Raw genomic sequence first — 16,638 nt, 5'->3', positions numbered from 1 at the left:
AGGTACCAGTAAAAATTATAGGGATATGAAAATACAGTGAACTTTTTTCTTTCATATTGTATTTCAGAGTCTCATTTCTAATTAATCATGTTGCCTTCTTCTTGATAAAATCCAACACCTTATATAACTTGACAATCATTAGAAGTAGCTGATGGAAAATGAAATGTTTAATTTGAAACAATTTCTTAAATCCTTTTATGTATGGAATTCTTTCCTTGTATTGTGGCCTGCCAATAGTCTCCACTCTTCTGAGATATGCTCCAAAATGGTTATATCAAAATGTCCAACTGCTAAGACTACATGGGCTGCACTCTAATAACCTGCATTTAACCATTGAGAGAACATGCAAAAAAAGGAGCAACTTCCACACATTTTTTTCCTCACATTCTCCTAACAGCAAATGTCAGCCCAGGATACTTTTATTATTACTTATGATCTTACATTAGTTGCCAGCTCAAGAGAGAAAAATCCTTTAGGCAAGAAGCACAGGCCCAGTGCAGGAACTGACTCTCCAGGCAGTACAAGCATAAAATAATAAAATAATTGGATGTTTGAATTCAAGCATACCTAACAACAGCTGCTCAAAAGCAGTGACAGGTACTTCTGTGTGAAGGCTGACACTTTTTCCTTGGTGCATATTAAAAAAACCTCACCACAGCTGCACACAGCACAAGGCAGAAAAATCCCCAACCCTTTGCTTGCAGTCTCCATGTAGAGAATTGGGTACAGTAGAGAAAATTCAGGATGGGAAGTCCTGAAAGTGATGAAATTATAATAGATTTCTTTCAGAAGACTACTGTAATTTCAAAACTTAATTTTGATCTTAAATTGGGGGGAAGGAGGGGTGGAGTGTGTGGAATGTGTGTCTCTCACTTTGGGATGGAAGGAGTGAGAGATTTGGCATTGTTTGTTCACTGTGGGTGTCAATAGAAATGTTCTGCTACCTTACTGGAGAAAGTACCTTCCCTTTCTTCTTTATCTACATTACTAAAGCTATTCTAATTTAACTTGTAGTGTATATTATTGCCAACAATGAAGATGAGAAGGGTCACCTGTGTTTAAAGACATTAAAAAAAAAGTCCATGGCTAACCAAGAAACTAGGACTGCAAAAATGGTCTCTGAAATAATAATTTCTCCAACAGTTTTTTGGGCTCTCTGGATTTGTGCAATGGACAGTAACAGACTCACTGCTGAAGTGGTGGATGTCATTTTTGTAATGCACTCATTTTTTACTGCTGTGACTTGGCACCATCATGTGGCCACTTTGAGTTTTCTCAATTTAAATAACTATTTACACAGAAAAACGTTTGCAATCCATTAATTTAAATTTATAAATATTTCAAGCTATTTTAGAAAGAGAAGGTACATATCTTAAATATATCTGTTCTGTAAATACTGAATACGATGTCTTCCAATTGTCATTTTTTCACCAAATCTGAGCTTGTTTAATCAAGGTCTTCCTCATGTCCTTTAAGCCAGGTTTTATTTGGTTATAAAAGACATTCTCAGTGCTTCATCTTGGCCCAAACCTTACCAAGAGTGTACAAAAATTAGTATCATATTATAGACAGCCATCCTCTTCCTCGCTACAAGGGCATTGGAAATTATTTGCAGAACTAAACAGGTTGGTATTTTCTGTTTTACATCAGAAATCCCAAACAATTTAGAATTTCAGTAAATCTCCCAGGCATATTGTTCACATAGTTCAATCCAAACAAGGAGTGTACATCTCAGAACTTGAGTTAGTCAGGTATTCCTTTTACAAATTTTCTGGGTCAAAATCAGAAGAGAGATATGTGTGATGTTAATTCATATTTTGAGGTGTTTGCATAATATCTTCAGAGAAAGTTTTACCAAGCATTAATGGTTAAGAGGCCCAGAGGTGGAAATCTCACATTCAGATAATACAGAGACATAATTTTGTTTGCCAAAGGATTGCTGTGATTTCCTTCAGAGTGGAATAATGAGAAACAGCAGTGCAATTTATAGAAATACATTTTTGCTATTTTTAAAAATACATGTACATCTAGAGTATTTTCAATAATAAAACACAGTTCAACATATTTTTGAGAACAATAATGGTAAATTTGATTCTGTAATTTATATTATAAAATATATTGTTTCAATTGAAATATTGTAATGATAGCCTTTAAAATATATACAAGCTATATACAAGTACAAAATTACATTACAAATCTTTTAATTGAAGTAAAAAATAAACTACACACTTTGCAATAAATTGTACAACCCTGTTTCTAAAAAGACTGCAATAAAATAGAATGCAGTTTGTCAGATTCCTCAAGCTGAGGTAATGCCCACCTCTTCTTTACATACTGGATGTCTAACTGTCCAGATTCCTTGGCCAACACGATGCCTAACAATCCATTTGCTTTTTCTGTCTCTCCCAGCAGAGTCATTGTTACAACCCTGAAATCAAACAACAGGGGAGTGTTCTTTAATTGAGGCAAAATTAATAGAAATTGGTGCTTTCAAACATTTCATACCAGGTTACTTACAGTCAACTAAATGACTCTTCTTTTCTGCTCAAATCCCACCATATTCTTTAGCTTTTCACCAGTTGCAACCATTTAATGTAAATATAACATGCAATCCTTCCCCTATGCATTTCATCAGCAATTTCCAACCATGGTTGAAAATTATTTCAAGCTTGTAAGAACAAGCAATGTTTTATGGCCTTGTCCAGTACAGTATAACAAATTTTAAATTTGTAGTTTTTTCTCCAAAAACTAGCACTGTGTTGCTAGAATTTACAAGGATACAAGGAAAACTTTTTAGAGGGATATTCACCAAGGCTAACTTCAGCCTAGGGAAGACAGTCAAAATTTAGCTCACTGTATTTTGTTTCCATACCTATGGTAGTTCACAAAATAGAGTTGGAAAATCAACTTTTAATGACCATTTAAAGTCAAGCAAAAAACCCCATGCAACAATATTAACATTTTGTTAAAAAGAGAGCACTTACTTCTCTGATGGGATAGCCTGCTTTGCCACAGGCAACAAATCATTTTCCAAAAGATCCCAAATGTAAATATTGGATGATGCATCCAGGGCAAAGAACACAGCAGGTCTGGTCAAAGCCCACTGCAGGGCAACAATAGGCTGGCCATTTGTGCTGCCATTCCACTGCATGAGGGGATACTCTGATGTCATCTGGTGCAATCGAATACTTCCATCTGAACAGCCAACCTGGATCATAGTCAAAAGAAAATACCTGCTGAAACAAATCCAAACTAAGCAAGACAAAAAGTAGTGTTTAGGTACATGGCTTACTGGTGGACTTGGCAGTGGTGGGTTAATGGTTGGACTTGATGATGTTGTGGATTTTTTCCAACCTAAATGATTCTATGATTTTTTTGGTCACCCTTCATGGCAGATTGGAATTAGTGAGGTAAATCAGCTTTCACATCTAGTTTAAACACATCAAATTAGAAATACTCCCTCAGCAAGTAATTAAAAAATTAAACTTCTATTAAAACATTTTCCTACCAAAAACAGTGGCTTTCCAAAAGGGAAGAAATCAATTGCAGTAATGCTTATTGATCTCAGTCTGCTCTCCTGGGGCCTGAAAAGCTTTGGAACAACTTTAAAGTCATGTCTTGTACCATGGCCTACCAGACCCTATGAACAATAGAAAGAAAATTAATTAAACAAAACAAAAGTTGCATTATTGGTATTACAAGAAAAAGTTAAATAATTCACAGAGTTGCTACATTAAAAGATCCTTACTAGCTAACACATTTTAATAGCTAACAGATTTTAATTATAGGCTCAAATTAAAAATTTTATATACAGTCTACTGGTAAAATTCCAACTAAATTAGACAGCTTCCAAAACAAAAATATAACAAGGAGATGAATTCCAGCATGCTACTCACAATGTTTGTTCCAACAATGAAGTGATTTGGATTAGAAGACAGAAACTTAATTGTCAGTGTCTGCGGCATTCTCTGGCTAATATCCTTTGGGAAAAGGCTGGGAAAATGGTAAAGGCAAAGGATGACATTAATACAGGAAGTGGTCTCCAAAGCTGTGCAAATACATACAGAAAATCTTGGTCTAAAATGTCTATGACTAACTCTAGGAAGAAATGTGTGTTCAAAAAAACCCCACAAACAGCTAATGAAAATAATGTTAAATATATCTTATGTAACAGCAAATTAGTAAAGTATAGGAAAAATTAGCCTTGTGAGATACATATGTAAAATTGAAATGCCCCAGTTTTCTTACCTGTTATTCAATTCCATAGTAGAGCTGTGTACTAACTTCACCTTCCCTCCAGGAACTAAACCTAAAATTATATAAAATTATTATTTAAACTGATTTAAACCCCTCACATTAAAAAAGTGCAGTCATTAAATTAAGTTCTAAGGTACTAAGTAAAAGGATATTTCATAATTAAATTTACTTCAGATAAGGCTTTTGATATGTAAGAATCTTACATCATTTAGAACTATTTGCTTCAGAATTCAAATCAGAAGAGTTACAATTTTTGGCAGAATTAGAAACATGATTACATGTTTCTTTTTCAGCACTCTGTAAGACCCAATTCTAGCAATGGTTAAAGTGCACATTTATGTCACTTGGATCTTTGACAATAAATTACAGTAATGAGATACTGTAATAATGCATCCATAAAGTTGGTCTATGTAAACTATTAGTAGAGAACAACACAAATAATTCAAATCCTTCAAAGACAAGAATTTTTTGAAGAGGAAAGAAATGAATGCTGGTTGCAGTAAAACTGTGTCAGCACATGACCACAGCTTTAAAATGTACTTCTCCACAGACATAATACCCAGCTTTAGCAGCTTAATATAGCCTGACATTGCACATGAGCTTATAGAAAACTGATCAAAAATTCCAGTTTGCTAGCATTACTTCATTGCTCATTTATGTATTTTCAAATGTACAAGGATTTTAGTCACAGCCTTTTCCCATTAGGAAAGCAGGTAAGTGTAAATTTGTTTAAAGAATAAAGAATGTAATTTTCTTCATTTACATAACTCAAAAACGGTTGAATGGACTTAGTTCTTCAGTTTTTTCATAGAAAACTCTTTTTCTAAAATTAAGTACCTCACCTAAAAAAGGGCTTTCAGGACAATTGTCAAAATGGTGACACAGTCAACAATAAAGCATTATAGCAGGTTTGGCCAAAACTAAAGAACAGGAGGACCAAAGACATAGAATCTCATATTCTTTGGAAAAAAAGCTGTTGACAACACAGAAAACTACTTTGACATTTTAAGAAATGTGGCTGTCTAGTGGCAATTACCAATACAGTATTAGCAGATGAGATTCACATCGCAGTGAAAATGATTCTCATTACACCTAACCAATAACCCCAAACAGCAGATATGAACTAATCAGAATAAATCTTTTCACAGTAATTTTGTTTTCTTCTAAACTACTTCTTTGCATCACTGACTCTTCCTCTCTCTTTTAACTTCATAGGCTCAAAACTGGAGCATTTTATTCTACCTCTAACATACAGTACTCACCTAAGTCAGTTTGTGAACCAGCTAAATCCACTTTTTGTAATTCAACAACTACCTGGAAAGTCAATATTTAACATTAATAAGCAATAGTTATTCACCACACTTCAAAGTTTTTTAAAAATTGTAATAGTAAGTACTAGCTCTAAAGGACTGTTTGGAGAGGCAGGTCTAACATTACAATGATTACAGGTAGAGTCTCTACTCTCTGTCAATGTCTCCAATTCTAAAAATAGCTTCACATGCCTCTGGATGTTCCCTGATGGAAAGCAGGGTATGGAAAGCTGCATTCTATACTTAATTGCTAGTTAACACCATGTTGGTTTGGTCAGTCACCCAAAAAACCACAAACTCCCAAAATAAGGAATAGTGACATATTTCCTGTGCTTTCCACTATACATGAAATAGAAAGGGTAGATCATCTGTGGCTACTTAAGTTATTAAAGTTACTAAAGTTAAGGCTTTAAGGAACTTGATTACTGACACAGAGGTGAAATACCTTTATCCCTTATTATTCACAGGTTCAGCAGCTGGGCCAAAGCTGCATCAGGAAAAAAATCACTGAAAACATGTGATAGAAGAGTTGTTGGGACAGTAACTAAGAGCAGCAGACCTGGTGCTTTCCTCACCATCATATTTTAGACAAGGAAATCATATCCTCTGGTTTTCACTTCTTATCTCTTGAATATTTGTTTTATATAAATTATGAATTTAATTTCTCCCCTATTTAGTACAGTCTGTGACACTATAGTGATTCTAAAATAAAGTATGTGAGTGAAAGAGGACTGGGGACTATGAATCAATTAAGAGAAATATGTGAACATATTTTTATGAACCAAAACTATTAATTGCCTTTTTTCATGAATTCATGTACCTGTTAATACTTTTGCCTAAAGATAACATTAGGAAGTCAACTCAAAAATTTTAAGAATTATGACAGAACGGTTAGTGTTGCTGTACTTTTCAGGGAGGCAGTTCTCATAAGAAATTCAGAATTTGGGTTCTTATTTGAAGTATTTTATCATTCCAACACATTATACTCTCTCTTTTCATGCACATATTACTCACCCACATATTGAGGATTCCATTTTCATCCATTGAAGCTATCTGAAATGGAGGGCCTGACATTTCTATGGAAGGAATGGCAACAATTTACATTCATACACTGACCTTCCTCCAGAACAATGTCAAAAGATTTGAAACACTTCCTACATTAATACATCCTCTGAAACTTCCACAATCCTTTCATCTGCATAAAAAGGGAAAGCGCCCTAATTCTACCGAAGGAAAAAGAAGGCATGAAACTTTCTTTACTGCCAGGGTGGTCAAATATTGGAGCAGGCTTCCCAGAGAGGTGGTCAATGCCTCAGGCCTGTCAGTATTTAGGAGGCATTTAGACAATGCTCTTAAAATCAAGTTTTATCTTGGTAAGCCCTGAATTGGTCTGGCTGATCCTTGTAGGTCCCTTCCAATTCAAATAGTCTGTTCTATATGTCTGCCTATTCCAGTATGTGCAGTTTGTCCTACCAGAAAGGCAGATGATCTCTGTCTGCATCTTTTTTAAAATATCTGGGCTCTGCATGGACTTTGGAAGGGAACATAAAGTGAAACAGATGAAATCTTGTAAAACCTGCAATATGCAGCACATTTCTCTGAACCACTACGGATTTCAAAGTACAAATCTGCAATGGAAGTGATAATGTCTTCTCTAGCACACTGTCTGAGAATTTGATGATGTGAGGATTAGAGTTTCTTTGCAAAGGTTGCTCGTAAAAAAAAACCAGGCAAAAGGCACAGGAAAAACCACCAATTACAGCCACACATTTTAAGTGCTTTCAGATATAAGCAAGTTGCTCCACTGACTCAGACAGGAATTTTTTTGGACATTAGAGAAGCACTAAGAGTCTTCCAAAGTCAGTTTTTGAGCAATAACTTGTTTTATCATGAAATATTTTCTGGAAAACAGACATTATAACAAGCACATACCCACATCTGATGTGAAGCTACACTGAATGAACATTAAATAAAAATGAGAGTAGAAAACAAACTTGAATGTTGCACGCAATTGATACTACAAAAGAGGCAGAGTAGGATTATAAACTGGATTTTTGCTGTATTTATTTCCCTAGATACCTAAAGAAAGACTCAGATGTATTGATGCTTTGAAGAGCAGCTTACATACCCTCCTGGTGAGAGAGGCCTAAGAGCCCATAACTGCGGTCACTGTCCAGAGAAGCTGAGATTGGTTCCACTGCCAGGATAGGAGAGGTGTGGTTTACTGAGTTTAGAATTCCATCTGTAAATAAGGGTAAACAAAATTAAACATACTACTTTCAACAAAAAAAAACCAACAAAACCTCAATCACTTTTCATTTTATGGGAGAAAGATGATTACAAGGAAAGAATGGCAAATAATGAACTTTGCAAAAGTCTCAAATACAATACTGCAAACTGTTCCCTAAATTAACAAAATACTACTAGATAAATCAATGTTTCAATATTTCTATTCACTTTTCACTTTCCAAATGGCTTCTATACTATTTATACCACTGTACCAGACATTTCATTAAATCTGCCAGTTCAGGGTTAGCATGGAAAGAATTATGATTACTTCAAGCTTCATAAACAACAGGGGTAGAAATAAATCACTCCTTACTTTAAAAGACAACAAAATTGAAGAAAAACTACTCTTAGTAGAAAGTATATTGAAAAATCCTGAGACAAAGAATTCACCACAAGAAAATGTATTTACCGTTCTATAACATTTTAAGGCAAATGTGTGTTTAGAGTAATTTCAATGTGTGTTCTTTGTCAGACACTCATGATTTCTGGACTTGCCCTGTGCACTGAACTTAATCTCATTTAAGGCTGAAGGCATTAAAGCTTCCTAAGTATCCAGCATTAAACCTGCCAGCTTACATAAGCAACTACATGAAACTGTACACATACATTTAACTACCAGTGTGCAACATACACCAGGCATCTTTGACTTACTAAAAAAATTAAAAGTCTATCAACAACCAACTACTGTTTACTTTTACATGGCTGCTCCAATCAGAAACACTTGTGAAGAGGATTTTGTGAATGTATGTAGTGGGTTGATTTAGAAAAATAATAGTGCCACAGCTTAAGCTAAACCAGGAAATCATAGAATGGTCTGGATTGTAAGAAATCTTGAAGATTATCTCATTCCAAACCCCTGCCATGAGCAGGGACACCTTCCACTGGACCAGGTTTTTCAGCGTGGTCTTGAACACTTCCAGGGATGGGGCATCCACAGCTTCTCTGGGCAGCCTGTGCCAGGGCCTCACCACCCTCACAGGAAAAAATGTCTTCCTAATAAACAAACCTAAACCTAGTCTCCTTCAGATTATGGTCAGTCCCCCTTGTCCTATCACTACATGACCCTGTGAAATAGTAACATCTGCACACACACACACACAAAAAGGGAAAAATACATAAAGAAGGACTTGTTCTGAAACAACAAAATAATTTACAAAATTATTTCTATATGTTACTTTTCACTCTAGGTTATCTTACATGAACCTCACAGAAACATCAAGACTTAGGTGACAATTTCACTGTGCACAAAATGACTAACCAGGATGCACAGATGCTCACCTGTGGAAAATGTTGGAACTCTAAATGTCCACTCAGTTTCACTGATCATCATATGAGGGTGCATTCTTGGGTCTTCTCGAAGATCCCACAGCAACAATGAACCATCTATTGTTCCAGCAAAAACTAATGTTGTTTTACTGGGACTAAAGCAGCAACATATCACCTGTTAAACAGTAAAAACATGCAGGGTTGATATTATGATAAAGGTCAATGATTTGATGAGCCTCAGATATGTTGGTGAGCATGTAAACCCAGAAAATACAGATTATATGTATTTATGGCAGAAGGGCAATCTATTTTAAAAGGGAAGCAGGATACAAGACTTTCAGTCGGCCTTCCCTTTTCAAAATAATTGTGTAATCTGCATCTACTGCCACAAAGCTGAAGGGGGTGACTCAGCTGTATGAGAATGATGAGTAAAGTCCTGACAACATCTGAACCAGATGTTTTACTTCCATTCACTCTTCAAAAATTAAATAGAGTCAAAACTAAACAATCAATACAACCAACAGAACACCATGGCCATCACTACAATCTAGTTCTGGAGCACAAAACAGATCAAGAACAGTGCTTTGCTCACTAGGCTCAAATGTGTTTCCCAAAAGGTGGAAAATGGCATATTTTGCAGCAAGACAAAAAAAGACTCCAAGTAAAAATAAAATCTTTATTTAAAGTCTTGTAATTGATGGGCAAATATACAATGTTATTAAAACATACCTCTGAATCACATATTAAAACTTTCTGAGGACTGGAGGGCTGCCAGATGTTCCAAACACATATGAGGCTCTTTCTGCTCAGCAAACCAACACCTGCCTTTTCAGGTAATCCATGAACAGAAAGTAGTTTCTGCCTCTGAACTTGAGAGACATATAGGCAGGATATTTTTCGGTCTAAACCATTTAAAAAAAAAAGTCAAGAAAGAAAAACAATAAATGAAAAAGCAAACTCGTTGCAGATGAAAAAGCATATTTAGCTGCCATAGCAACAAACAAATAAACTAAGATGCAATTACGAAGAATATTTCTCTTAACACTGTGTTGCTTTTGAAGCCATAGAATAAAAAAGGAGGGACTAGAGAAGGAACCCAAATATTGGAGGTAGAAAGCAAAAAGGAAGAGAGCCAGGAAATTATAGAATAATAATAGAATAATTATTCTGGGCATAAGCAAGTCAATCTGATCTGATGTCAGTATATGTAGTGAAAATTAAACTGAGTCTCTAACAGGAAACAGCACAGGCCAGGCTTTTTTTGTTTCATCTCATGTGTTCGTGTTCAGATGACGTAGGGTTCTGTGTTATAAAAGGCCTTCCTAACGTAATTACAGATGCTCTATTTTTCATTTTTCATCTTAACAGCTACTCTTTATATGGAGAAGATATAATTGCTTTTCAAATATATCAGGCTACAGTGTCCCTGTTCAATAACCTGCCTTTATTTGTAACTTTGGCCCTGCTGTCAGCATAAAGAGCCCAAACAAAATTACACCTCTTGGGATGGCCCTTCAACAACAGGGACAAGAAATTGCACACATCATGTTAATTGTTGGCTATATTTCTGTAAGGAATAGATGGAATATATTTCTTGTAAGATGCTCTGATGTGCCCTATGTGAAACCAATCTGCACAGAGTTCCAGCAAAATTAGTGCAATTAAAGGAAAGGAGGGGTTTACATCATCTGTGTATCCTGATATGTGCTGTTTGCACAGTCATGACAAAGAACATGATACTTTGCATAAGAAAGAAGAGTTCACTCTGTACACTAAAAGGTGTAGAATAAAGTTCCCTTACCATGGAGGAATGGCTGGTTAGTATTTAACTGGAAACAGCTATCACTAATAGACAGACTGGTTTGTCGAGATCTTAGTTTCCTGGGTTGTGTTGCAACTTGATCTTCCTCTAGCAAAACAGCAATCACCTTTCAAACATAATTACATTTATAGAAATAAAAGGGTCATCTTATCTTTCAGCTTTGCTATTTGTAGCTTTCTAAAGTTATGTGGATTAATTTCATAAACCTTTATCAACTCTCTTGTTAATTTTGTAACTTTGCAAATACAGCTTTACAGATACAAAAGTTGCACAGTTCTGATTCCATTCCTTTGCAGAGAGATTATTCTCTTTGGCAATAAGTATTATTTAATTTATTTAAGTTAGTCAGAACAAGAACTGTAAGTTATCTATTACACTGTATACTGATGCACACAACTCATAAGGGATATTAAGGATTTAAGTGTACCTGGCAAGCAGACCGAAGAAAATTTGCTAATCTTTGTGAATCAATTTTAGGTGTTGGAGCTCCATTCACTGATGAATCCTGGCTGTTTATGGGACCTATGAAAAACAGAAAAACAAAAACCAAACTTGAAGCTTCAAAAGGGAACTAGTTAGGAAAAGTATAAGCACAATTTAATTTTTAAGCAAGCAGAGAGTGGCAGGAATCAACTTATTTTCAGCAGAAATAACAGCGTTGAAGAACAAGATCTGTTGGAGACTCATTTTTGCTGCCAACAGAAACATCAAGCCAGAAGGAAAAACTATTTCTGCCACTTATTTTTCATACCCTCCACATGAGGATTCAGAGTGCCTATGTCAGCTTGCTATCAGTGCAGCCTGCCACTCTATAGATTGTCACAATTAATGGGTACCAAAGAGGAAGTTTACATGACATGCACTCATTCATAAGTAAGATTAAAATGTTCTTCACCTCCAGATACAAGAGCACTTTCTCCTGGATGCTGTGTCCATTTCTCCAATGTCTCAATTTCCTCAGTCTGAGTGTCTCTATCAAGCTTGTCCTCATTACACTGAACATATGCCTAAAGTAGAAAGATAAAAGTGATCAATATATGGGTGACACAGCTAAGAATGACAGCACATAACTGAACAGAACGTAGAAATTTTAAAACTGATGTGCTCAACCTCTTTTGTTTGTAAATTCAGACCTGAGCATACTGCTACACTGTCACTATTTTGTGCATGGACATTTTATCACATTTCACACCAGAGTGTTAAATAAGTATTATTGCAAAAATCCAGAATGTCTTCCATGATGCATAAACACCAAACCCAGCGTATCTGGGGACAGTGAGCCACAGAGAGAAAGAAAGCTTTTTAGGAAATGGGGAAGGAAAATGAGAGAGTCCTCTTCTAACACAGAAAGGAAATGGCCTGTCTGTCCAAAAGTTTTGAGATCATTGCTTTATGGAAATTGAGGCTTAAAATGAAAATTATTAATTTATTAATTTATTAATTTATTATTCTGTTAGCTTTAGCAACTTTATTTTTTAAGGAAAATTATTTTCCAGAAGAAATCAGCTCTTTGAGGATTTAAAAATTACTATGTATTTGTTACGCACCTGCTTAGTGTTCATTTTACCAAAATTCCTGATATACATGTCATATTCATTGACAGGGGGCAAATCCAGTAATGAAAAACTAACTGAGAAATCCAGGTCAATTAGTGGGAGAAGTTCTGAAGTCCGTTTTCTTTAGGATGAATTACAAGAGAGAAACACAAATATGGTTAAGACCAAGCATTTGGTATTCCTAAAGAAAGACAACCTGATTTTGTACAGTACCAGAGATCTAACAATCCTTTAATCTGTGTGAAGTGGTGCCAACATTAATTAGCAGATAAAAATATATCAATAAAAGTACATAGATTATTGTAATTATTTTTCATTTAATGTTATGCTGAAATAATAACCATATTTGAAAATGCAATATTAATTGCAAATAGCAAACTTAACTTGGTCTATAACTAAAGCCAAACTATCAAAAGCTCAGCAGATCATCTTGCCTAAGTACTCAAAAGCTGTTCTGTAACAGATAAATGTCTCCTTCTTCTACAGTTAGGACAGTGGATAATTGCCCTAAATTCATTTTAATAACTCACATCACTCCTATGTGTACATGCCTTATAAACATCTTCTAGAATGTCCTAGCTTTGTTAGACACATGCAAATTGACTGAATGACCTCCACTGGTAATAGACTGAACTTGTACCTCTTTCCATCACTAGAGAAACAAGTAATATTAGCAGCAATTCTAAAATATATTTTAAATATATACATAAAATGAATTTACTACAGATTCATAACCTGGGGACATGGATTCCGGCCTCTTGGCCAAACAGGAGGCCTCCAAAAAACCATTAGTTACTGGATAATTGGACCTGGTCTAAACTGTATGAAAATGACTACTTGAGATTGTGGTACACTGTGTACTTTTCCACTTGCACTTTTTGTCTCGAGTAAGATTTGCACATTGTACAGGATTTGAGATAGCTGAATCTCTTTGTCCTGTGAAATGCCAAATCTTTCCATTTTTCTAAATTCCCCTGTTGGAATGATAAAAAGTAACTCCAACTACCTTATCCATGTACCCTCAATTCTTCTATTTTCTGCCTACCTTAATGCTTAATATTTTCATTTTTGCTTACAAATAAAGCAAAAAATATTTTGATTCTTAATCGGAAAACTAGTTTACCTTCATATACTGTATCTTACTTTGTCAAGTAAAAATCTGTGGTGTAATGTATTATCATCAGCTACAAAGAGATCCTTATCATTCCACTTGTACAGATGAGTGAATAATGAAAAGACTGACAGTCTTTGTCACAATTCACACAACTATCTATCTGCTTCAATGTCATAAAGCTGTTAACATATTTCATTTTAGGAGTGAGCTGTTTGAATTACATAGAGATGTCTGCTTACAAGTCAATTCCAGGCTCTTGCTAAAGTACAGTCTTTGACAGTGAGACAATTTTTGCAGTCTCCCTTTCTCTCTCTTGCACTTGCAGGTTTTTTTAATGTACTTAAAAGTGATAAATAAATACAAACCAGATACATTTATGGATCTGTAGCAATTCCATAGTAGACTGTCTTTCAGATGCATATTCGTTACAGCTTCTTCTCAGTAAGATGGTATTTGAAAAGGGAAAATGCTACAGCAACAAGAGCTAGAATTTCATCAGTATTTTAAGGTGAATTTTTCTTTATGCATAAGGACATCACATCTCCTTTTTGCTACTTGATGACATCTATTGCATATTCTTATGCACATTTTATTTTAACTTGCGTTTCCTAATATATCACCTCCTCACAAACATAGGCATAGAGTACTGAAATCTAACTCAAACATATGGAAGTTGCTCACTAGTTACAAATCCTAATGATACATGCAGACAAATCCTTAAAATAAGCTAATATGCTCATATTTATAACTTACAGCTCCCAAGTGCCACAACTCATTCATGGGATGCTTTCAGTCTATTTACTGGTAATAATTTATTATCCCAGCATTAAATTCCACAACCCCTTTCTTTTCCTATGAAAATGCTTGTTAGCTTCACAGGCTGTATATGTTGTTAGCATGAACACAGAGTTATACACATAGTCATAATCAACCATGGTGCATAATCAGCAGAGGCTGACAAACATTCCAGAAGGCAATTCTTCAGAGATGCCTTCCTGAATTTCTTAATCTGTCTCCACTGCCTAGAGAGAAAGCCTAGACTTGTGAACTTGTGTAAAATTGAGTATATAGTTTCAGGCAATGTGAATTAAATATCTTAGACAATAAAATCTCCCTTATGTGAAAATTAGCCACTGATGTGCAGCCATGAAACACTGGAATCCAGTATTAACAATAACATTTAATAATCTTGCTTTATGCATCCAAGCATTGTAAGAGAAAATTGGAGAAATATACACTGCTTCAGACAAATCTGGAGCTCCTGGCAAGTTCCACAAAAAGCAGGCATCAATTTGTTTCTTTAAAATACAGAGATGTCTTAGGTATCTCAAATCTAGATCAATTTCAGATCAGTAATAACATGTTTTTACATTAATTGATGTTATGAATGCATGTTCCTGAAAGGGAACATTTGGCAAATATATGAACCATATAGTGTCTTGATTATTTCAAGAAATTACAGTTCTGCAGAGACCTGATGGTAGCTAAAAGGCATGTTCTTTAGTATTTTTAGTCAGTACTAATTACTAGTTAATGACTGAAGAATTAAACAAATAAATTACAATCCTGGCAACTCATTCTGTAATAAAATTATGCACATAAACTGATACACATATACATTTCACTTATAAAATGGCATGTAGCAATACCTGGAAATTACATTTACTTAAGAACTAATTACTGCTAATTAAAAAAGTAATATTTGATTCTATAAGCCTCAAGGATATAAACTTCACATATTTCAAATATAAAGAAAAACCCATCTCACATAGTGAGCAGCCATTTTGTGTGTATTATTTAAAATACACTTACTTCTGCTTACTGGCCATACTTCGGCTGCTTTGTCGTTGATTTGCCATTTGGAAATCCATGAATATTCCACAAAAAGAGCTTCTGACAGAAGAATACTGGCTTTCTGTAATATTGTAAAACATAGTTAGTGTTACAGTTCACACTTGGAAGTGCACGAAAATGTTAAGCAGTAAGTCTAAAAAGCAGCAGATTTGTTACAAGAGAGCTACCAGAAGTTCCTGGTTCACATGTTACACAAAGTGCTTTTCCACAGTTTTCAGTACAATGAGTTTAACTTCAGTAATGGGCCAGCATATGGTCCTTACAATGGTTCTTTATCAACCAATTCAAAATGACTGTCCATTGTAATTTTTACTTTAGAAGCACATGAAGCAGAAAGTGCCTCTTTCTTTCTTTTGCCACTAGCAGGTCCCTTGTGCCCTGTGTACAGTAAAACACTATGATCAATTCTAAAACTTGTATTAAAGCCACACAGACTTCACCATGTGCACACTACACCTCTGAGTAAGAACTCATCACTACAGGTAGTGGAGAACCCCACGAACACTGGTTAACTAATTTCCCTAGATGAAAACTGTTCCTTGAAAAGCCACAGTTAAGAGACCAACCACAACAACAGATGTCAGGTCTATCTTACTCCCTTTCTTGGCTAGATCATAGCAAATAGACCTTAATATCCAACTTCCAGTCAGGACTAATGGTGCTTGACTCCCTCAAAGTGAAGACTGCCTTTTTAGGCAGTACTTGTGAAATGCTTTTAAACTTATAAAAATAATCACCAGAATGGTAAACCCCCATTTTAAGCAAATGACATCAAAAGTTCATCAAGAAAAGAATGTCTTATATATAATTAAAAGCACCAAGTGCTACAATTCTGAAATTTAAAAAATCCTGACTGATTCAGTGTTGTTTATCAGAAAAATAATAATTGCATAAATCTTCTGTAAGAAGAAATTCACATTACAGTATACTGGTTCTGTCTTCAATGACGATGTAACTGAAAATCTGTTCACAGAATCAGAGGATCTTATAGGTTGGAAAAGACCTTTAAGAGATACTGTAAAGACTTACAGAAATTACATGCTATTCTTCCATGGTTGTACTAACTTTGAACCAGACTAAAAAGCTGTTAAAGATCCTTTTGAACAATGATTCTATACGGCTGCTCACTTCAGTGCACACTGCAAAGAAGAACTACAACTCTACTTAAGT

General features: G+C 35.1%; 1 protein-coding gene across 2 annotated transcripts in view; it reads right to left on the bottom strand.

The window, feature by feature from the left end:
* Window positions 1-1,303: 1,303 nt before the first annotated feature.
* The window catches only part of DYNC2I1 (dynein 2 intermediate chain 1), a 29,356-nt gene continuing 14,021 nt past the window's right edge, over window positions 1,304-16,638 (bottom strand). For both annotated transcript variants that reach the window (XM_085050290.1, XM_085050289.1), the window contains exons 10-24: window positions 15,427-15,529; window positions 12,492-12,621; window positions 11,840-11,951; window positions 11,372-11,466; window positions 10,924-11,050; window positions 9,852-10,024; window positions 9,135-9,297; window positions 7,696-7,809; window positions 6,582-6,643; window positions 5,520-5,571; window positions 4,249-4,309; window positions 3,897-3,993; window positions 3,509-3,640; window positions 2,985-3,208; window positions 1,304-2,428 (exon numbers count right to left, since the gene is read on the bottom strand). In XM_085050290.1, coding sequence (XP_084906416.1) covers window positions 2,257-2,428; window positions 2,985-3,208; window positions 3,509-3,640; window positions 3,897-3,993; window positions 4,249-4,309; window positions 5,520-5,571; window positions 6,582-6,643; window positions 7,696-7,809; window positions 9,135-9,297; window positions 9,852-10,024; window positions 10,924-11,050; window positions 11,372-11,466; window positions 11,840-11,951; window positions 12,492-12,621; window positions 15,427-15,529 — 1,817 coding nt within the window. In that variant the 3' untranslated portion in view covers window positions 1,304-2,256. The remainder of the gene's footprint in view (window positions 2,429-2,984; window positions 3,209-3,508; window positions 3,641-3,896; window positions 3,994-4,248; window positions 4,310-5,519; window positions 5,572-6,581; window positions 6,644-7,695; window positions 7,810-9,134; window positions 9,298-9,851; window positions 10,025-10,923; window positions 11,051-11,371; window positions 11,467-11,839; window positions 11,952-12,491; window positions 12,622-15,426; window positions 15,530-16,638) is intronic.

Source organism: Lichenostomus cassidix, chromosome 2 (assembly GCF_008360975.1).
Source record: "Lichenostomus cassidix isolate B80296 chromosome 2, HeHo_3.0, whole genome shotgun sequence".
Taxonomy (NCBI): domain Eukaryota; kingdom Metazoa; phylum Chordata; class Aves; order Passeriformes; family Meliphagidae; genus Lichenostomus; species Lichenostomus cassidix.
This window is presented reverse-complemented; position numbering and strand designations above follow the sequence as displayed.